This window comes from Mus pahari, chromosome 8, assembly GCF_900095145.1.
Source record: "Mus pahari chromosome 8, PAHARI_EIJ_v1.1, whole genome shotgun sequence".
In the NCBI taxonomy this organism is placed as follows: domain Eukaryota; kingdom Metazoa; phylum Chordata; class Mammalia; order Rodentia; family Muridae; genus Mus; species Mus pahari.
In genome coordinates this window covers 104,298,899-104,322,041 of record NC_034597.1, presented here as the reverse complement: position 1 = coordinate 104,322,041, position 23,143 = coordinate 104,298,899, and the positions used below count along the sequence as shown (strand labels likewise).

General features: G+C 38.8%; 1 protein-coding gene across 1 annotated transcript in view; it reads right to left on the bottom strand.

The window, feature by feature from the left end:
• Positions 1–23,143, bottom strand: part of Gpc6 (glypican 6) — a 1,014,352-nt gene that overhangs the window by 762,110 nt on the left and 229,099 nt on the right. Inside the window, exon 2 of the mRNA XM_021203486.2 lies at positions 481–639. Within this exon, the coding sequence (XP_021059145.1) occupies positions 481–639 (159 nt within the window). The remainder of the gene's footprint in view (positions 1–480; positions 640–23,143) is intronic.

Below are 23,143 nucleotides of genomic sequence, written 5' to 3'. Positions count from 1 at the left end.
CTGTTTGCTGTACAGGGTATGCAGAGGGGCCCACACTACTGCATGGGAAACACTGAGAGAAAGAGACCCTGCCACTGCCATTCCCAAAATTTTGTCCTCTTAAAAATGACACAGCAGTGCAACTACTTGCAAGTGACAAGACAGTTCAAATGAAACTTCCCACTCGAATAACTGAAGAGAAGTTAAAGTAAAGGAAAGCTTAAACCGTGATCACCCAAAGGATGAAATAGTGACCTTCATTTTGCTGAGCAACCTCCCAGGCAGGAGACTAACACTGAACAGTGTTGTTCACCCAGATTGTCATCCTATGACATCATTATAAAATAGTATACTTTCCAGAATGTCTGTGCCTTTCCTAGACACAGAAAATGCGTACATGTTTGAGAAGGAATGGAAACCTCTCTCTTAAAAATGCTATTTCCTAGTAGAACAAAACATTGCACGAACACATCACAGTGAAGAGAAGCCAGCTTTGCCTACCATCAAACTTCTTGTGCCTTGACACAAACGTGGTCCTCACAAAGTGGCTCGTCTCTTCTACAAGATTTTCAAACTCCAGTTTACTCTGTTGGCTCAGCTTGTCTTCCATTTCTGTGGTGCAGCAGGTGTATTCCTGGGGGCAGATGCGTAAGTGCTCCCCTGCAATGAGAAGAAAGGAGATGTCACTGCAAAATGTCAAGGATCTTAGGTCGATTTGGGAGATTTGATTCAAATCCTGGGGGCACCTGTCCCTTCCCCTCCCCAGTTATCTGCCTGGACACACTCCAGAAGTGAGCGTCGGTATGCTCACCAAACCCAAGGCCCAGGAGACTTGAGTTAAACCTAATATTTTAATATTTGCTCTCTGCCCTCACCACATAACTAACTGCAAGTGTGAGGAAGCTCTCAAAACACCTGTTTGGTTATTTTTTTTAAATATTTTTTTTTCGTTTTGTTTTCCTTCCTGCTTTTATTCAAAGTGTACCAAATGACACCAGGGGACAAGAAGAGTTACCAGAGAGTCTTAAGTGTTCTTATCTTTGGAAATGTCAAGAAGGTGAATGGCACTGAGTCCCATCGACACAATCTGTTAGGCAGCAGGTGCAAGAGATGGTGCTATAGATACTTGTGTGTGCTCGCCTGGCTGTCGGTAGGAATATGGAAGTGAGAGAGGAAGAATGCTTTTAATGGTGGTCTCCTGTGTCACACATTCCTCAGTTGGCATTTTTGTCAGATAGGATCTGTCCTGAAAGGGAAAATCCACTGATAGGTTTAACTGATTTTGTATCGTACTGAAACCTACAATTAAAGGGATAGAGTCTGGTGCCTCATGTGCCAGCTTGATGCTGGGCCACTTCTTAGGCTTTGCTTTGACATTACTTTGGCATTAGTGCTATGGCTTATCATAAATGGGTTAATCACAGTCTAGATGGAAGAAGGAAATTGGACTCAACACATTTTGCTGTAAAACTAAAATTCACATCCAGATGTGAAAGTCAGACTACGCCACTGAAACTAAATGAATTTAGTACTTAATGTAATGACAATTAAATTTACATGTGATGATAACAGGATAAATAAAAGTTTCTTGCAGTCCAGTGTGAAATGTAGAGTGTCTCACACTCCCACAAACCTTATGAAATATGACTGGGGTGGCATGTTTTCCCAAGCTTATATATATTTTTAAATCTATCTATCTATCTATCTATCTATCTATCTATCTATCTATCTATCTATCTATCTATCTCTTTATTTACTTCCTCTCCTCCTAATTCCACCCTTACAAGTTCTTTCTCCTCATTGCCTCCTCTGTTTCTCTTCAGAGAAAGGGAAGCCCCCTTTCAGTATCACCATACCCTGTGACATTAAGTCACAATTGGACAAAGAGATTTTTCAGAGAAAATTTACATATTAAAGGTAGAATTTATGTGACTTCCAAGATGGTATGAGACCATTGAAACCACACATAATTTGATAACCAAAAAAAGGTGGGTGAAACCTATCACTCTTGAGAATAAAAAGCATCCAATTCAGGTTCATTGCTCCCTAGAAGGAGCAAAAGTTTGTTAGAAACAGATGCATTGGGTCACATCACTGTTACATTTTCCATATATTTAAATATTTCATAATACACTTCTGAAGTTGTTCCTGATGTGCTGGAGGGAGAGACTGGGTTAGGTAATAAGAAAAGGGAGCCTCCCATGATCTTCAGAAGTCACTCTGGTGCCGGCACTCTCCTATGGCCCCAAACCACCTCACAGAACTCCAGTCTCCAACATGATTACTCTAAGGCTACAGTACAATTGGCCAGGCAAGGCCATTCCAGTTATGTCATCTGAGCTGAGACGGCAAGGTCACTGTGCTACCAGGAAAGGCCTATCACTCCTCTACGTGTTGCCCCGGAGCCCCCCCCCCCCCGTTTTCTTCTGCTTGTGAGTCACTGCCTGTATGAGTCTTCCTGCTGAGGAGCAAATGTGAAAGAAGTGAGCAGACTTTTGAGACATACCCCTGTCTCCATGAACCATCTAATTCTTCAGTGAAGAAGCAAGGATGGCTCTTTTGCATAGTAACCTACAGGTCTAGGCACACATGAGAGCATATGTACAGGAGAGCATGCATGTTCACACACATGCAAACAAAGCTAAAGGTGAGGAGCTCATGAAAACTTGCTTGGCTCTGAGATCATGTTTGGCTAGGGGTACATGAGTGTTCTCCATTCATGGCCTCTATGGTAAACCAATTCCAACCCCTGCTTCTGTAGATCTGGTGAGTACAGCTGGGAAAATATCAAAGAACAATATTGAGTGTTATAATGAAGCCTTATGAAATTCAAATTCAAGTGTTAGTAGATAAAAATGCCAACCACACACCACAGATGATGCTAATCTTTGCATCGTTTCATTGACTTTATCAACATTAGGATGCTATGAATGTAGTTATGATAGAGACTACACAGGCTTAAATAACAGAATTATCTACCTCCCTCTGAGCATGCTCAAAGTTAGTTCACCATATGAAGAAACTAGATCTAACACATGCTATGGAAGCTTTTCTGTGCAGGAATAATTTGATCATTGGGGAGTATTTCATATAACAGTGGTAATTTCAATGTTACAATTTATAAAGAAAGAAAACAAATGGTCTTTAAGGATTCTTAATCATTTTTTTTAATCAAACTACCTTAGATTCTCTATAGCATGCCTGATATATAATTAGGTATGTAATTTATCTAAATCAGAGAGTAGATCAACACATCAGGGCATGCTCTTGATAACAAAAATCAGCATGAGAGGTAACAGATGAAGAAAATGCAGAGCTAAAACTTCATATTTAAGCATATCAATCATTGATTGACAAATTGTATGTGAAAACGACTACATAGGTTCATGTTACAAGATGAAACACAAGCACAGACAAGAGGGATGGCAGAAGTTGACACATCTTAGAGGAGTTAATGCCATTGAAATCTTGAATTTTTGTCCTTGAATTTCTCTGAAGTAAATAATCTAATATTTAGATATGGAAGAAGAAATCTCCAACAGAACCCTGAAAAATGAACTCAAGGACATGCAGTTAGATCTTAAATTGTCCTTAAAAGAGCAGGCTGTTCCTCCTATATGTGTCCCCTTCAATTATGCCAATTTTTACAATATCTCTTCCCCAAAGCCAGGGCAGAAGCTCATTTCCACGCCAAGAGGCTGTGGTGACAGCAGAAATTTGATCCTGGCAAATCCCACAGCCTCCAAACATGGCCTTGGGTCTGAAAACTGCCAAAATTAGACTTGGTGACTGGCAGGGTGGTTAAGAGCAGCAGACAGCAGGGCCTCATTAGTCAAGTGAGCTAGCCCCTGCTGGTCTGCTCCCACAAACTCACTGAACTCACAGGTGACAACCAGGGGACCTCAGAGTGTGAATTCCTAACAAGCAACAGAAGTGATATGCCAGGAAGGACTGATGTCTCAGGCTCCAGGCCACCACATTTTCAGATTTCCTAGACTTAAGAACCCTGAGAAAGATTACTATCCAGGTTCTTTTGAGGTGGCAGGCAAGAGATGAGAAGGTAAATTATTTAAAGATGGTGAAATGTTACAAAGTGCTATGATTCCTACACCTCCAAGTGAGGTCTGACAGAAAGGTAGTATTTACTTTGGATTTGGCCATGTTCAGACTCTGTCATCATCAAAGGAAAAAGATGAAGGGATGCAAGATATTGTAGACAAGGTTATGGCTTAGCTACAGTTTCTCATATTGGAGATAGTTTCCTTTGGAGTTAACATACCTGGAGTGATAATAGTCTTCTAAATTTGTACATACAACAACCAGATGTGTACAAGCAGAAGGAGTTGGCATCTTTAAAAATGATTTGTTCCACTTTACTTCCACAAATTTAAATTTACCAAACAGTTGCATGAGTCCTTTCTACAATTTTTCTACTATGAATGTTCCCTCCATACATTTAAAGTTGTTGTTTAAGAACATTAATCAACATAATAACAAATATTCAAAGTAGTTTGAGAAAATTAAACAAATATTCTGCGTTTGAGGCTCTTATTTAAATCACTTCTATGGCTGTCACGTTTGGTGTCTGATTCCTGGTAAAAGGTTTAAATGCTGCTTCATGTGTTTCTAACACTTTGACTAAGAAAATTACAAAAAAATACCTTTCTTAAAATGGAATTAAATGTTAATTGTTTAATTTGAATCCCTAATTGCACAGAGAGAATTTCCCACATACTGCCCTGGATGATACAGACAAACTGTTATACACCTATTGTCTCCTTCTTGTGATGATTTTCCTGTATCAGACTCTTAGGGTACCAGGCCAACAATGACCAAAGAAGAAATTCTGCTCAGAGTGGACAAGAAAAAAGACATATGGAATGAGCAGTAATTAGAGTCAGCAGGACAGAGGACACACATCCTTCTTGCTATGACATCTTATGCAGGCTTTATGGAATTTTTACATTGCTAGTAAAGTTGCTGTTCAATGCAGCCTCCCCACTCCCTGTTGCCCTTCTAGCAGTCACTGGAGCTGGACATTAACTTATAGCAAGGCTACAGGAGCACAGAGGCAAACCCACAATGGTGGAACGACAATTTAAATTTACAAGGGGATATGACATCTGTACGAAAGAGCAAAAGAGTACTTGTTGGAGGCAGATTGAATCTTCAGATTCAGATATATTACATCCTTTCAACGGCTTTACATCTTTGCACATCAGTGTTTCCCTTACAATTTAGTTCAGGAATAGCAAGAGGAAATCAGAATGGAGCACGAATGAGCACGGAAGCGTCCAGCTTCATTCTAGACTCTCAAGCTTCTGTGTGCGCGTGTTTTACTGCTAACTAGTGACAAGGAATAATTAAATAAAAATATTTCACAATGTACTGTGATTTTCCTGGCTGCTATGTTCACTAAAGTGTTCATACTGTGCTTGGACTGTAAAATAAATAAAATGTTTCATGTTTCTCAGCCCTAGGATGGCATGGACAGATTATTGAGATACTGGAAGAGTTATGTCTGTGTTCTGGGCTATGGCACTTGGGAATTCAAATGAGGATCTAGGAGGTGACATAAAGACATTTTGAGGATGCAATTAACATCTTTAAACAGCTGGTTTTAAGAAGAATATCATGATACATAATGTAAGAGACTTAACCAATCCCAAGAAATAAGGTGTCATAAAAAAAAAAAAAATCCCTCCAAATTGCAGCCTGAGCTCTTGCCTCGCTCTTCACGATGCTGTCCTACAGATTGTGAACTTGTCAACTGGGTCATATTTTAAACAGTACAGTCCTTCAAAGTAACTTCCAATGGAAGCTATGCATATGTGTTTACATATGTGAACTGCTTTCATACATACAAAGAGGATTCTTTGACTAAGAGCATTGGGAATCTCAGCATCATACACACCATCTCTCTCAGTTTCTATAGTGGTGCTCACTCCAACTGCCTAGAATTATTCAAATTTAACCCACAACCTAGGAACAAGGAAGTTGCTTTGTTCTTTCAGTGTCCATCAAGAGTGATCTCTAAAGGACTGAAAGTAAAGTCAGTATTATGTTATCAAATATTACCCATTAGCTCCACAGAATTTTATTGTGTTGGGTTTGATTTAAAAGCAAGATACATTCCAGTGTAACTTGAAATTACACAAATTCCCATAGTATAAATATTTCCCATGTGGCAGATTTCTAGCAGCCAAAATGCTGTTCCCAGATGTCAACAGCATGGGAGGGATGTTCAGTAGCTGCCATTATAGAACACACTCTCACTCAGATCCAGCGGGCCTGGGGAGTGTGACTGGCCGTCGAACGGGGATGAAGGAACATGAGTTTGTGTTGCATTACTTCTGTTTCAATGAAATGTACATAACTGGAAATGCATACAGTACAGTCATTTTTGTTGTGATTTGGTAAGTGTTATGTTTGTTCTGCATATTGGAAGTGGGTTTCACTCTGTGGTACAGACTGGCTTTTCTCATTTCGGAGAGCACAGCATAGGCCACTATGCAAGCTCCCATTATCCTGACTCTGCTTCCTTTACAGAGCTTTAGTAATCCCTGTGCTTAGTGACAGATTCTCCACATAACCTGTAACGTGAGCATTGCGTCGTAAAAGGCTGTCTGTGCCATTACCAGCGGAGCAACAAGAAGAGCTAAAATTGGTGGCCGGCTGCTTGGATCTGTCTCCCAGTTAAGCCCAGAGTCCAATAGGGAAGCCCTAAGACTACAAGAATCCGCAATTTTGCAATCTACTGAAAGACATATGGCTGAAATGCCCATTTGGACCAAGGGAAAATTGGCTCATCACCATTGTCAACTGTCAGAGCATAGTAAAATTGTTCTGGACAGAGTGGACTTGTATAACTGCTTTCAGAATGGCAGACAATGGGAACCTCAGCTCCCTGAACTGTGATAGACATCATGAGTCAGAACAGAACATTTATTATTGTGTAAGAGGATCCACGGTGACAGAACTGATTTCTGGAGTGCCTGCATCCCAGGACAGAAAGTAGAGTTGTAAAACTTTACTTGATACAAAAGAAAAAAAAAACAACCTAAACTGTATCATCCCCGAGACAGCTGTTTCTACTCACTGCTATCATACCCTCTCATCCCTTCCTGTCCATCACTGCTTTGGTACAGGTTTTGTCAGAAGCTACATAAGAAACATAAGCTGGGGGTGTGGCTCAGTTGCAGAGTGCTTACCCAGCATGCATAACGCCTAGGTCTATTCAGCACTGCACGATGACAAAACCTCAAACTCAAAGAAACAACAAAATACTTATTAGAGTGCATGCGATTTTCATTCTGTTCACTCATTTGCCACATGGCATACAATGTATATGTGAACTGATAATTATCTTTCTATCTCTTAACGTTATGCTTAACGTTAAGAGATAAGAGATAGAAAGAGATCTTATCCGTAAGTATTCCAATATAATGCACACAACCACACCCATCCTTTCTGTCTCCCTGAAGCATAAATACAATTGTATGAGAGTGCATATCTGGACGCTCATGCATCTCTCAGACTTTGATGCACTTAAAAGAAAAAAGATTACATGATCTGCATGATGATGTATTTTTTCTTACTTGACTTCTAGTTAAGGAGTAATACTGTTGCCTATGTATGCCTAAGCTACATTTGAAGTAGGAAGTTGCACCTGTCCTCTTTGTACTACAAATGTCTCTTAAAAAGCAGGGAGTGAAATATTTTAGCAGGAAGCCAACAGCAATCAAGCTTAAAAAACAAAACAAAACAAAACAAAACAAACAAAAAAACCCCAAGAACATTCCAGAGCTCATCACTTAAACAAGCACATTTCTTGGAACCTTTTACTATATCCACATTATATTATGTATGCATTCGGTTACACTATACAATATATTTCTTATGGTAATTTGGGGTAAAACATCTGAAAGTTTCATTTTAAAGGTGGAGGTTATATGCAGACAGAGACAAAAAGGGAAGAGAGGAGAGAGCACCCTGAATGTAGCGTGCTCACAAACCATCGATTGCCAGTGCTTGTTCAGATGGTAATAATGGACTTCATCTATGTCTACATCATCAATATTAGAATATATATATATATATATATATATATATATATATATATATATATATGCTAAGACATTTCCCTGATTCCCAAAAAAATTTAATACATTTTTCACATGTGTTTCAAAAATGAATACTCTCAGTGGTCTAAAGGGGCAGCCACTAACCCCAAACATTCATTAGTAAATGTCAGACTACCTCATATACCTGGCACCCTTACCCCTTAGGGACTTCCCAAATCTTTATATTCCAATGTTCAAAGATGATGCTCATCCTGTTTCATGAATGGTATCTTCTCTGAATTTGATCCTCTTCCCAGGTTCCATCTTTACGGACCAACCTGGCAAGGTCTAGTTAAGCTTCTCCAAAACTGCTTGCCAAACACGGGTGAACCATAACTCACCAGATCCCATAACCTTCCGCAGCTCCACTGACCAGCATGCTGACTTATTACTTTTGCTTTCTGTGACCCATATTGCATCCATCAAACCAACTGCCTCCTACAAATTCACCCACAGATGATGGTCAATTTCAACATTATTGCTGTTGTAATCCGACTCTCCGCTTTGCTTACTCAAAGTTAGCCATTTCTACAATTGAATTGGGTGATTCCGTGGTGATAGACAATAAACCAATTTACAAAGTGCTTGTTTTTGACCTTGATAACAGCAGATCAGCATTCCTACTAAATTATATGACAGCTCACTTGAAAACTTAGGATTTACTGTTCAAAGCTCAATAGCCGTAAACTAGTTCACAGACTGATTCAGTACAGGGGCCAAGTCTAGGTGAGAGTGATTAAGAACCTAATCAAACTGAACTGCATGTAAGCATCTATGAAAAATTATTCCCTCCTCTATAAAATACTGCAGTTTCAGTGGGCATCTGTAAAACTGTGACTGCTCCACTGATGGTATCATACAGAGGAAAGCAATAAAAGGCAGAGTGGCTGGAAATGTCACAAGATCTATAGTGCACTCCACAAGTTTATATTTCACTAATTGTCCACCTCTATGACAATGAAACTCCATAATACCCAACCTTTTACAACTCATAGAGTCATTAATTTATAATAATTGCTTTAATTCCCACTCTTCATTGACGATAGATGCCCACAGGTAAATAGTATCAGTCTCTATTTGTGAGATGACTGATGGGGTACCTCCATAAAGCAGACAGCCCTCATCCCTAGGCATTTCTTCTGCGATTAATAAAGGGCAAGAGGTGGTGTTCAGAAACTTGGGTACGGGGACCTTGATCTTTAAAACAGCACTGCTTCAAATGCTGTAATAAATTCACACATCTTTTTCAACCAGGGGCTTTAAAATGTCCCCAGTCAGGAGGCAGCATTAGAGCCAAACATTGTCATTAAAACATTTGTGTGATTAAACCTTGGCTATAATGTTTTAAACACAGAAGAATAAAGACACTCAGGAAAGACAAGACAACCACCCTCTTGAAACCAATGCATGCATTCCACACAGTTGAAGGGAAATGACTATTGCAGTGAGAGAACTTACTGAAGGAAAGGATATAAATATCAATAGGAATGTTCAAAAATCTTAAGTAATCTTAATAGAACTACATTGGAGACAAACTCTTAGCTTTTATTTCATCTTCTGACTATTTTTCTTTGAGTAGTTTTTGTTGTTCCTCTGGGGTTGTTTGTTTGTTTGTTGTTTTTACATGGCCCCCGCAGAAGGGAGAATTGACAGCTATATTGATTCTATAACACTGCTGAAAACTACATGCAGCCCTGCAGGGACCCACCCTTTAAACCCAAAGAGGCTGAATGCGTAAATATGATTTATATTAGAGGAAGTCTTAATTCGTCAGATTGGTTCTTTCACAGTCACTGCAAAAGGTTGTGGGCCATGACCTTGTTTTAATGTAATGGATAAAGTGCAATGACATTATATATTTTTTGGAAAGTACTGTTTTAGAAAAGTTAACTTTAGTCAGTTAAGGTCAACCCATTCCTCTTGGTCCTGGCAAGTTTTACTGTCTATGGTTAAAATTCCTATAGCTGCTTCTGACTCAAAAGAAGATAAAACATATGAGAGTACAATAAGGCAAGCCACATGCAAAGAATCATTTAATGAAACAATTAAATTCAAGTTAAATTCTTTGTAGAACTTCTAGGATCTGGTTTCCTGAATTAACATCCCAACGGTTCCTGCATGTTTTCCTTGGTATATATCAATTTTAACCCAATACCATGAGACATCCTCTAAGTTTAAATAACTGTTTTCAAAAAATAATCAAACAAAATGAAAACCTGTAGGAGGCTACGGCCCCTCCCCTGGGCTACCCAAAGCTGCACCTTAAAGATGGCACCTGTCGGCTATGGAGCTTGTGGTAAACAAGTTCATATTTGGTGGTGATATGTTCCTGCTCTTCTGGTTGGCTGAGGCCGCGCCTGGTGAGGTGACGGGGCCTGCCACGATTGGAGTGGATAGGAGAGTATAAAAGGGCTTGTAGCCCAGGGCAGGGGGAGAAGAAGAAAGTAGGTTGCTGAATAAACTGCTGAAAGAAGAACTGGTGGTTGCGTCTTCCTTGCTGGTCAAGAGAGCAGACTCGACAAGAGAGAGCAGACGTGACAAAAACCCACACTGATTGCTTCTGTGAAGATTAAGATATGTTCACAAAATATCCAAATCTATCAGTCTGAAAATTTAGTATACTATACATGTACACCTTCAAAACATATCCAAATCTATCAGTCTGAAAATTTAGTATACTATAAAATTTAGTACACCTTCAAAAACATAACCAAATCTATCTGTCCGCATGTTTAGTATACCATGCACATACACAACATACCCAAACATGTCTGTATATTTAGTATAATATACACGTACACATTCACAACATACCTAAATCCATCAGCCTGTAAATTTACTATACTCTTCACTTTAACGCAGTATCATTCGAAGGCACCTGTGGAAACACCTCTGTTTCCGATCATCTCTTAATCATTGTCCATCGGTTTTCTGCCATACAGAACACCAACAGCCCAAGAATGTTATGTTCAGTCATATCTTAGACCTTACTGAGAAATAAAATTCTACCTGGCAAGAAACAAGTCTCCCTCCCCTTCAGGATCTTCTCCTTTCTATTCCCTTTAATTCTAACTTAAACCTCACTTTAGGACTTTCCCTGATCTTCCAGGATCTACTGCTGGATCCCAGTGCTACTGGCTTAACTGCACATGGTCCTCGATGCACAGGGAACCACGTTAATTATCCATAGAAGAAGCAGAATCCCCCAGAGACCTGATCCTCTACTCTGTTCCTCAGCCATGCTCCTCAGACCTAGCTTAGTCCGCAGACCACAATGACATTTTATATAATTTGGGTCAACAAATAAAAGGAGTACAATAAATCAATACAATAATGTAAGTAATGGACGTACATTATGTAAATCCAGTGAAAATATTAGGCTCACTTTGAAACAGTTGAAAATGCCATTGTTAAGTCATGGCTGAGTCAGGGGAAGGGAGTGAAGCTAATGCGGACTCCAGGAATTCTCTTTTACAGACTCAGTGTATGGTGATTTTTAAACCTGCTGCCACTCAAACTTCCTTTTATGAAAAATGTATTTGAGCTCCCCATTCACATCTTTTATAAAATACCCATTGCTAATGCTACTTCTCATACACATAATTATTAAATGGACGTAATGGCACAGTGGCCTTTTAAATGTAGAAATGTCTAAGTGTCCCATTGAAATAATATCCCCGTTAATAAATAGATATCTGCACCCTGAGTAAAAGCGAGGTGAAGGAAAGAGACGCTAGATGTTAATTCTAATGTAAAGTCACCACAATAAAGAAAAAGCAGAGCTGTAAGTACAGAGTAAGTAAGGCACACTGTAGCAAGACTTTAAACATCACAAGTTGTACAGATATTATCTAAGAAAATTCCCTCCAAAAGTTCAGTATTGCTAAGAATAGGGTAAATTGTTGAGAGTGCGAAAATATGACAAACATTTTTTCTTTTAAATACTATTATAGTCACATCCCTAGACAATTCAAAGTATATTATTATTGCATAAGAATACTTTTTGTTGGTAGTCAAATAGGCGTAGATCCTGTGGGAGATAGACCATGAATAGAATTTTCCTATTGGAATAACTTCAAGGATGCTTAACAATTTTAAAGAGATTGTGTTTGCATTTAGCTGGGAGGTTGCATTCATGGCAGGGAGGCATGAAAAACAGCAACTACCTAATAACTACAAAGAATAGATGGTTCTGTAAGAGATATTTGCCATGGAAGAGAATCAGACAAACTACACATAATTGCAATGCTGTGCAGGTGAGCTATGAATCACTGGTTAAAGTCATTGCCTGTTGATTCACAATATCTATACCTTCATCTATGTTTTTCTGCCACAACCAATATTGGCTGGTACTACTTTGTAAATGCACTTGTAACATATACAATGATCCATTTTCTAGGATAGTCAGCATAGCCCTTCAGTGTGAAATTTCATTAACTAACATCAAGCTCAATATTCCTCACACTTCCTTCTGCAGAGAACTTTGTGGGAAGCAAACAAAAAAGAAAATTGCAGCAGAATAGACTGAGATCACCACCCATTCCAGACCACTGGAAGTTGCTTGGAGGAGTTGCCAGAAATGGTTGTCTTCAAGAGTCAGAGACAGGTGGAGCTCTTTCTTAAATGTGGTACAAGAAGGTCTCGCCGTTTTTATAGATAAACTTCTAGAAGCTGCTCCAGTCGCTGCACTCAGGATCATTCTCTGTCCTAAATATATAACTAGGTTTTGATAACACATTTTGTGGGGAGAACCTTTTGCTAGCTCTTGCATGGGGTGTAGGGATGTGTTTCAGACCATTCTCCCAGGGCATTGTAGAGAAGTGTGAAAGACAAGGTCTGGTTTCTTTACCTTGCACTGAAAATGGCTGAGATTGTCACATTTGGGTATATGCATCTATGGAGAATGCGAATTCATTCTCTTTTCATTTTCTGCCTCCACATTAATTTCATTCTTATGATCCCCATGTCATAGGGAAAATTTTTGTGCTGCAAGGAATGGTGGAGTCTAGCCAGGTTTGAAGCTCCCATAAAATTCATTCCTAAACTAATTCTGCTAGCACACCTCATCTCCACTTTGAGTCAACAACCCGATGTGGATTTTACTACTACTGAAAGGGTCTAGGACATTACTGAATAAATGGACATGGTTTAGCTAAATTTGTGACTGTGTTCAGACTGCTTTTTTTGGTAAACCTTTAGTGGTTTAACATCACCAAAATATAAGAATTTACATTACCTAGGGGAAAAAAATGAAATACAATAGATTTGGTGGTTGAAAAAAAATGTCATATGACACAATTCTTCTTACAAAGTAACATTGGTGATAAGCTACACCTTGCTATTAATTTTAACCAGGATTGATCTTTAAAATAACTAAGGCATAAAAATCTTAAATTGAAAGGTGTCTTATTATTTTATTTTGTTTACATTTCAAATGCTGTTCCCCTTCCTGGTCTCTCCTTCATAACCCCTCTACAGTATACCCCCTCTTCTTTGCCTCTAAGAAGGTGTTCACCCACCCATGCACCCACTCCGGCCTCACTGCTCTGGCATCTCCCTACCCTGGGGCATTGAGCCTCCACAGGACCAAGGTCTCCCCTCCCATTGATGACAGATAAGGCCATTCTCCATTACATGTAGATGTTATCATGGACCCATCTATGTATACTCTTTGGTTGGTGGTTTAGTCCCTGGGAGAGAGCTAGGGAATCCAGCTAGTCGATACTGTTGTTCTTTGTATGGGGTTGCAATCCCCTTCAGTTCCTTCAGTCCTTACCCTAACTCTTCCATTGGGGTCCTCAGTCTCAGTCTGGTGGTTGGTTGTGAGTATCTGCATCTGTGTTGGTCAGGTGATGGTAGGTCCTCTCAGGGGACTAGCCTTCTGTCAGCAAGCACTTCCTGGGATCAGCAATAGCGTGGGGGTTGGTATCTACAGATTGGTTGGATCCCTGGGTGGGGTGGTCAATGTATGGCCTTTCCTGCAGTCTCTGTCCCATTTTTTTGTCCCTGAGTTTCCTTTAGACAGGAACAATTTGGGTTTTAAAATTTTGAGATGGGTGGTTGGCCCCATCCCTCAGCTGGGTCCGTGCCTATCCACTGGAGGTGGTCTCTACAGGTTCTATCTCCCCTTTGTTGGGTATTTCGGCGAATGTCATCCCAATTGGGTCGTGGGAGTCTCTCATTTCTCTGGAGTCTGGGACATCCTAGTGGCTACCCCCGTTCTCCACCCCACGCGGCTATATATATTTCTAGAATGTGAACAGCAGGCTTCCCTGTAAGATGGTAGATTAACTGGTCATCTGTGTGACCAGTGAAGCACTGGAGTAGGAAGATAAATAAGAGACCCATCTGCTATGAGACACAGAGCTACGAGGCACGGGGAAGGCGGTGGTGGTGGGAATATTTTCTTGAGAAGGAAGCAGCAACAGTACCATGAACTTCATGTCAGGCACTGGACAGGAGTGGCTGCCAGGGTGGTGTTTGCCCTTTTGGAACATGGCCATGCAGGAGCATGTACTTGGCAGAGAGCCTACAGGTAGCAGAGAAACAACCAGAAGAAAGATACAGAGTACAGAGAGAGAAAGCCAGAGCAGAGTGGGCTGTTGGGCACACCAGATCCTCATGGCAATAGTCTCCAAAGGGCACTTGGGAAGCAGTTGCCCAGCTCTACACTGCTTATGCCAACTCCATCAGGACATGGGGGCACACTGAGGAACATATTGACATCTTTGAAAGGGGCGGCACAGATTCCTCCCAGTGGAAAGGTAAACATAACTGCGTGCACCTTCTATACTTCCTGAGACTCGATGACAGACGGTTCCACACATTTAGCGAAAGGACTGCAGAGTAGCAGTGAGACAGTTGTAACTGATAGGGCCTCTGTCCTGGTGACTCTGCTGTAGACTTTGCACACTGACTTACCTATCAGTGGGCTGGATGGATTGACTGAATTTGTCTCCATTACTTAGACTGGGAGTCATCCCGACACCTACTGTGACTGATACCAAAGTCACTTGAGGGGTAGAGAAAAAAAAAAACCACAGCATTCCAACTATAAAAAATACCCACTGAAGTAACAATGCCCTTTATTTCATATTACTTCTTCTTTTTATTTTTACATTTACATTTATATTGTTATTTTATTTATGCTTTGGTACTTTATATATTCTGTTGTGGCTATCCTTTCTATGCAAGCATGCTACAATATTTTCACTGCTATTTATCAGTCCAGTGAACTCATGTACATTTATTCTCATTCATAATTTACTCATTTTCTCATTTATCCATTCTCTCATTTCACTGCTTAATTATTAATTCTTACGGCTCTAAAAACAATACCAACTGCATTTTCCCTAATCACTGACCTAAGGCCATGTTCTCTGAACTATGTTAAGGTCACAAAGGAAGGAGACAAGTATGTTAAAAGCCAACGATGTTGCCAAACCAAATCTGTTAATTTGTCTTAATTTAGATGCTAATAATAATAGAGTTAAAACTCAAGTGAAGACAACTCAACAGGAAGATTTATACACAATAAAAGGAATGGAAAATGTGGCAACATAAAATCTAGGGAACACCTGCATCCCAACAGATATGAAAATATCACAAAAAACCATGCATCGAGACGATGAAACTTACAAGTATTTGGGCACCAAACTTAGTGATCTCAATGTCATAAAATGTACAGCAGAGGTAACCATGAAAAGATGAGTCTAGAGACATGTCATATTAATCACTTTCAAATATCTAAGTGAAAAATGAATACACTCTTCAGAGGTAATGATTGGACAGGTTGGCACATCGAATCAGAAAAGTGACACTGTATGAAGTTTAAACTGGAGAAGATCAACAACCATTTTGGTTCCTTGCAACATATTTACAGCCTCACTTCAAATATACATGGAAAATGAAATAAAGCAAAATAGAAGGTGGTAACTTATACTTATTTGGAAGGTTTCAAAACAAAACCTAGTCTTTTGATGAGCATGTACTAAGACTGAACAAATGTGAGTATCAGAAAGTTTATGCCAAAAGCCTCCCAGGTAATGAAGTGCACTCCCATTTCAGCATTTGGGATCGGCCTGCCCTTAACAGATGAACGCAAACAAGTCTCATGCATATTATTACTTTCAAACACATAGTTAGGCAAGGTACCCAGTACTATTATGGAACCAGATAGGGTCATATGTTAAATAAAGCCTTGCCACCAATGTCTCCACATAACTATGCTTGATGTATTATCTTAGTATTTGTCACAATCTGTTAACATTTTCCAAGAGTGATCACACAGTATTAAAAGCCAGGGAGACCCACGGGACTCCTTCTTTCAGAAGCAATGCGGGCATACTGTACGATCCAAAGCAGATGTGACAACTGTAAAAGCTGTACTTTGTCCGGCTCTGAGAGAGGCCAACAGTGTGCGGGAATGGCTGCCAACTACACACAGGTCCACTGGCAAGTGCCAATGGATCCAAAACCAAGTCCTGCTGCCTCCTTAAGACTGATGGTTAATATACCCAGCAGGCTCACATGGACACTGCTCTCCCAGCACTGAGGTCATTCCATTTAGGGTTTGTACCATTCTCACTTTTGTAAAATTCATCCCCTGGGGTTGAATCTTGGTCTTTTTAAAACCTAATTTTTATGAAAAAAAAGAAGTGCAATATCATTCCAGGTTAGGACTCAGAAAGTAGATCCTATTAGCAAATTACTACAGTCTACTTAAGGAGATGCTTTACAGTAGACAGTAGGTTTCAAAGAACAGAATCTTTTGATAAGTACTTCATTAAATTTCTTTAAATTTCAAGTCTTGGCTTATCTAAGATATGTTCACGTTCATTAGAAATGATAATCAAATTGTGAGAATTTTGATATTTTATATGGAAGACAATGCAGAGTTTGGTTCATGCGGCCTCAGACTCTACAGATGGAAGTAGGTGGTACAGCTGGTTAGATTCTAAGACAGGGAGAGAGTGGCTTGGCGTCCTGACATACTGTCTTGTTTGTCACTCGATTCATTACATCCTTGTGAAAGTCAAGAATGAAAACTAAAAATTCAAAACATGGAAAAGCAAGAAAATGAACAACCCAATCAAGAAAGAAACAGGGAGTGCACAATCACTGAACTACAAATGATATAAACCACGAATGGTCAGGAAATTGAAGATGCGACAGTCAAGTTCACTAGCCATAGATGAATTGCAAATCAAGACATGGAGATTCTGCCTTATCCTCCCCAAATGTCAGCCACTGAGAAATCAAACAATAGTAAGTACTATTATTGAGAATGTAAACCAATCCACCTTCTATGGAAACCAGTGTAGAGGTTTGTCAGAAACCTAGAAATACATTTATTGTACAGTCTCCTATACTAACCCTGAGTGTTAACCCAAAGTAGTCCACGTCAGCAGCACACCACAGAGACACTTGAACAGCAGTGTTATCATAGCGTTATTCACAATAAACGTTAGTGAGTCAACCTAAATATTCAACAACAGAGGACCATATAAGGAAAATATAGTATTTACACATGTTAGGAATTTTATCACCCATAAGAATAATGGAGTTGCAGTTTGTGAGAAAATGGATTTAATTTAGGTGAATTGAGTCAATATTGGGAAAACAAATATTGTTTTCTCACATTGGTGGCTCCTTGATTTCACAGAGTCTCAGAAAATACTGTATGTATATACCAAATGAAACTAGGAGTAAAGTTATCTAGCAAAGTAAAGAAATTAAAGATATGTGAGGAGATAAAAGGGATAAATTATGGATAGTCAGACCACAGTAAGGATGGAGAGCAAGAAGGACAGACATAGCAAACATATAAAACTGTGAGGGTTAAATAATAAGAAAAACAAGCCAAATTTATAACACTTCTAATTTTGTCCAATCATATAAATGATATTAGTTATAATATGTATGCCACCAAAAGAATTAAACATTCATAATGTTTATATATTAAGCAGTTTCAAAAGACATTTTAATCAAGCTTCTAAACTTCTTTTAATATACTCAAGTATTTGAGAATATAACTTGTGAAATGCTTACCGATTACCTTAAACCATTTACTAAAATTTTATTTATTTGTAGTTTAGGTTCTGAATGAGAAACAAAGATGATTTTTTTTTTTTTTTTTTTTTTGAGATAGAGACGGGTTAGCAGATCAGTTTGTCACTTGGCAGACATTCTGTGGAATCTCTTACCCACGTGTTAATGGTAAAAGGAGAAGGGGGAAAAAATAAGCCTACTGCACCAAGAAAAATTTGTAGTCAAACCGTGCTTTTCAAATCACAGGAGATGGACCATCTGGTTCCTGGATTGGACAATGCTATAATTTTGCACAGTCACCAGTAATATATCAGCTGTACTCTGCAAGATAGTAGTTTTCTGATAATATTTTAACTTTCCTCTAACAGCTGCAAATCAAAGCTTTTTATGGTTTTTGCAAATGAAAGCTAGAGCCTTCCCAGTTGGCCCGGTGTGTCTTAATCATTCATCAGAAGTCTACACACTGCAGTAGGAGATGATCCGTGATGAGTGACGGGCTGATACTTTCCATGTCAGAATAGGCAAGAAAATTAAGGTGTCAAATATGTCCTGAAGAGGATGGTTCCACTGTATCCTTACAAAATTCAATTTAATACAGCTCTTCAATGTTAGCTGATAAGACATATTTTAGTTCTTAAAAACCCTGCGGAAGTATTCTTATAAAAAGTGAGTTTTCAGGTTTTTTCGCTTTTCTCAAAGAAAGCTATATAACACAGACTGTAACATACAATTTTATTTTAATTCTAACATGAACCCCCATATGAGGTTCCTCGGATATACTCTTTCTAAAAAAAATAAATAGGTGGAGCCCTGTTAAGACTGTTTGACCCCAATGAAATAAAACAAAACATATACTATTCTCATACACAATAATGCATTTAAAAAAAAAATCGTAATGGCAACAAAAAAAACTAATGTAATTACATGCAATTAAAGTATTTCATTCTGTTGCCCTATTTCTTCAACTAAGGCATTATTATGCAGAAAGTAACTGTGATGTGAAACACTTAAGCTTTGATTATTGTTTTGTATTTAATCACTAGAAAAATATAGTCAAAGATACTTTGTTTATTTGTTTTGTCACAGTCTCATGTGTAATGGCAGCTGACATGGAACTCACTGAATAAATAAGGTGAGCCTCATACTCACAAAGATCCAATTACCTATGCGTCTTGGAGGTTTTTGGGGTGGGGAGGCATGTAGTACCATTTCCAATTTAAGCCTTTGTGCTTCTTTAAACATGACTAATAGTAACCCTGCAGTGAACCAATAATTTGAATACAAGTAGGAATGCTCATGTATGAACGTGACTACAAACCAATAACATCCAGGGAAATGCAGTGGAAGTTAATTTTTCTCCAAGTCACCGAAATGAAACTTAAAGTTTACTTCCCTTGGTTCTCCCACTGTGGCAAATATCTAAAAACAGGCAATATAGGCAATATAGGCATATATCTAAAAATAGGCAATGCATGCTCCTTGGTGTTAGGGTTACTCCCCCTTAGAGTCTTGTGAAAATAATATGCAACAATCCTATGCAGATGAATGCAGCAAAATAACATAATAATTCATTTTCCTTTTCATTTAAGATACACTTTGATCTGCAAACAACAGTGTACTAAGTCTTCCATCCTTTGTCTCCTAATGAAAGACTTGACCCAAGTGCATATTTCCTATGTGATCCAAAGAGATCCCCGGAAGTTCACAGGTTAATGAAAACATTCTTCAGTCACACCAAATGTTTCAGAATTAGGGACTCAGCTGAGTCCATAGACAGCTAATCTTCCGATGACTACTAACCTACTAGTTACAGAGAACAGGGATTTGAAAAATAAAAAGGTTTTATTTTCTTCTGGTTTGTGTGTATATATTGGAAGGATACATCTCCTTACTTCTATAAATATTATTAATTCTATTCTTTTTGTCACACAGGATCTTTCTGTCATCAGTGATGAACATTTTATTGGTATTTATGACCTGTGACTACACACTGGAGGATTTGCATATGAGGCTTCCAATGATCAGTGTCCATTCATTGGCTAAAGATACCTGATGATTTTAATTATGGAAGGCATATGACATTGCATGATTATTCTAGAACATTTAACTCCAAGCTCATATTTGAAGAGTAGACTGGACTCAGTAGCTTAGTAATATGGACTCTACTCTGGCATTCAACAGTAGGTATGAGACTGAAGTTTGCTAATGAGATATGAGGAACAGAAGATGCTGTGGAAAGCCCACCCTTGTGAGAAGACCAACACTGTAAGACACTCCTTTGATGTGCAGCCTCTGGCTGAGCACTCCTCTAAAGCACACACTGACTTCTAAAGGTTTAAACTTGTTGATGAATTTTTCACAGAGCTGGCCTCTGTGCTGGCTTAGTTCTGGAGGGGGTTTTAGCTCCCTTAGGGTAAACCTGCTGGCTGATATTTGGATGGATTTTTAAGGAGTGGTTTTTGCAGGGCTGGGTGTTTCCTGGGAAATGACTTGTGTCAGTCTCTGAGTTTTGCTAGGTACTAAGTCTCTTCTTGGTCTTCTAAGATGGTTGTTCATCACAGTTTCCATATGGATTTTATGAAGATGTGTCATTTTCTGAGGTGATTGACACTTCTATTTTTCACATTAAGCATCACCCTCTCATTAGTGAGTACTTAATAGAAAGATAAGAATAAACATATTGTGGGTGCTTATTTTGTTTGAGTGATTCTTCTAAGTGAATTACATATAACTAATCATTCTGTTCTCGAGAAAATACTCTTGAATAAGAAGTATTGCCTTCATTTGAACACAAAAAAACTTAAGCTACATAACATTTAAGTAATTTTCCCTATTTCTGTAGCAAATACTTAATATAGTTTAGAACTTAATATTAGTATATCTCCAAAAGTACTTGCTAAATAAATATCAATTTCAATAAATTAATTTTTCATAAGAAGCATGTGTTACTTTAAAGAACTATACAACTGTTGAGAAGAACAATTTGGAATTTGTTTGGACTAATATAAACATATACCCTAGATAGAGCAGTTTAAGCATCAATATCAAAATTTCTGAATATCAAAAGTCCTGAAGATCAAGAAATACAAGAGAGGCCCCAGAGTGCCAGTGCTTGGTAATCATTTCTTTTTGGATTACAGAACATTGTAAGAAAAAAATAGAAAGAGAAAGAAAGAAAGAAAGAAAAAAGGAAAAAAGGAAAGAAAGAAAGAAAGAAAGAAAGAAAGAAAGAAAGAAAGAAAGAAAGAAAGAAAGAAAGAAAGAAAGAAAGAATCATTAGTCTATTTCCAAGAACCTTTATGAAAACTTCATCCTTACGATCAAAGCAACTCCCATGGACCTTCGTAATGTGACAGCCCAGTGTGGTTGAGAGAATTGCATATGAATTCCGGGAGGACTTTTATCTTCAGTCCTATATCTATACCAATGAGCTATGTCATTTTTACAATGCATCCCCCCAAAAGTTTATTTGACAGTAAGACAGAATATCAAGCACCACTTGCTGAGGAGCCTTGACCCTCAGGGACACTGAAGATTCGAAAATGATCAGTGGCTTTCTGATGGCAAAGTATAGTCTGGCTTTTAAAACATCCAGGTAGAAAACGAAAAGTGTCACTGTAGCTCATTCTTCACGAAAATTTAGTCATGTAACCAGTTCTAATGCAAAAGGGGGCCATGACATAAATTCTAACACATGCTCACAAAAAGCAGACGATATATTTCCGAGAAGTTCTAATGACCTCTGCACATATCTATCTGTGATGTGAAATGAATTTTAAGATGAATGATATTCTTGAGTGGATGGATATATCTCTGCTTCAATACTATATACCAAGTGATGGCTCACCTATTTAGTTAGGATCCTGTCTTAAGAGTTTTATATTCTGTATTTATTACTTGTTCTTGTCTCATTGGAAATCCTTCTTTTAGCAAAATCAGCTTTTAGACTGTAAATACTTGTGCTTGTATAATAGGCTTGTATTCTATGGTGTATCCAGTGTGTTAATGCTCCCGCAGAACATCTATGGCTTCCCTTTGGACACTCACAGATCTTCACAGGGAAACTGAGTCAGTAGGCTCTAACTTGAAAGGTGATCTTTAATCATATCAACAAAGGGCTCTGGCCAAGATTCTTTTGTTTTTTGTTTTTTCTTTGACATTATAGGATTTCAGTTCTCTGGTATTTAGGAAAAGCATCAATCAAACCAAATCTTTATCCTGATTAGCAAGGACTTTATCCAGTGATAAGAAAACTAAGATGTCAGAGACCCAGGTCTAAGCAGGGAAGTCTGACACTGGACCCTCATCCATGTGTGCAGGACCCGTGCTCTCTGCTGCATGTCAGGGGCTAGGAAAGTGCCAGAGAAGGAACTGGTCAAACTGGGATTCTATTTCAGAATCCTTCTGTCATATTTTCATAATTCAGGAAATCACAGCAGGATCAGAGTCACCTTGCAAATACCAGCACTGAGTAATTACCAGTCACAAAGGTAGACATAAAATCCTGATATCAAAATCAAACATTATCAGAAAACAATTGGAAAACTGCCAGGGATTTTCACAGCAAAGAACAACAATTCGGTTTGACTAAATTTTCTGTTACATACCTACATTTTACAATCACATAAGGTTGTGGGTGGGGAAAAGGTAAGAGGTCAAAACTAATCACAGGTTAAGAGTTCCAGGGCCATCTACAGACAGGGGTTAGGTAGAAATAAATGGTCCGCAGAGGCGAGTATGGTCTGAGAAGGTCAGTTGAATTATGAAGGAGAGTTGGGGTAGGAAGATGGCTCATTGGCTAAAAGTGCTTTCTGTTCCTCCAGAGGACCCGAGTTCTGATTCCTGCGCTCACATAAGACTGCTTATAACCACAAGCAATTCTGAACATACAAGGGATCTAGCACCATTCTCTTGCTTTTTCAGATACCAGGAAAAATATAGCACACTCATGCAAACACACACACACACACACACACACACACACACACACA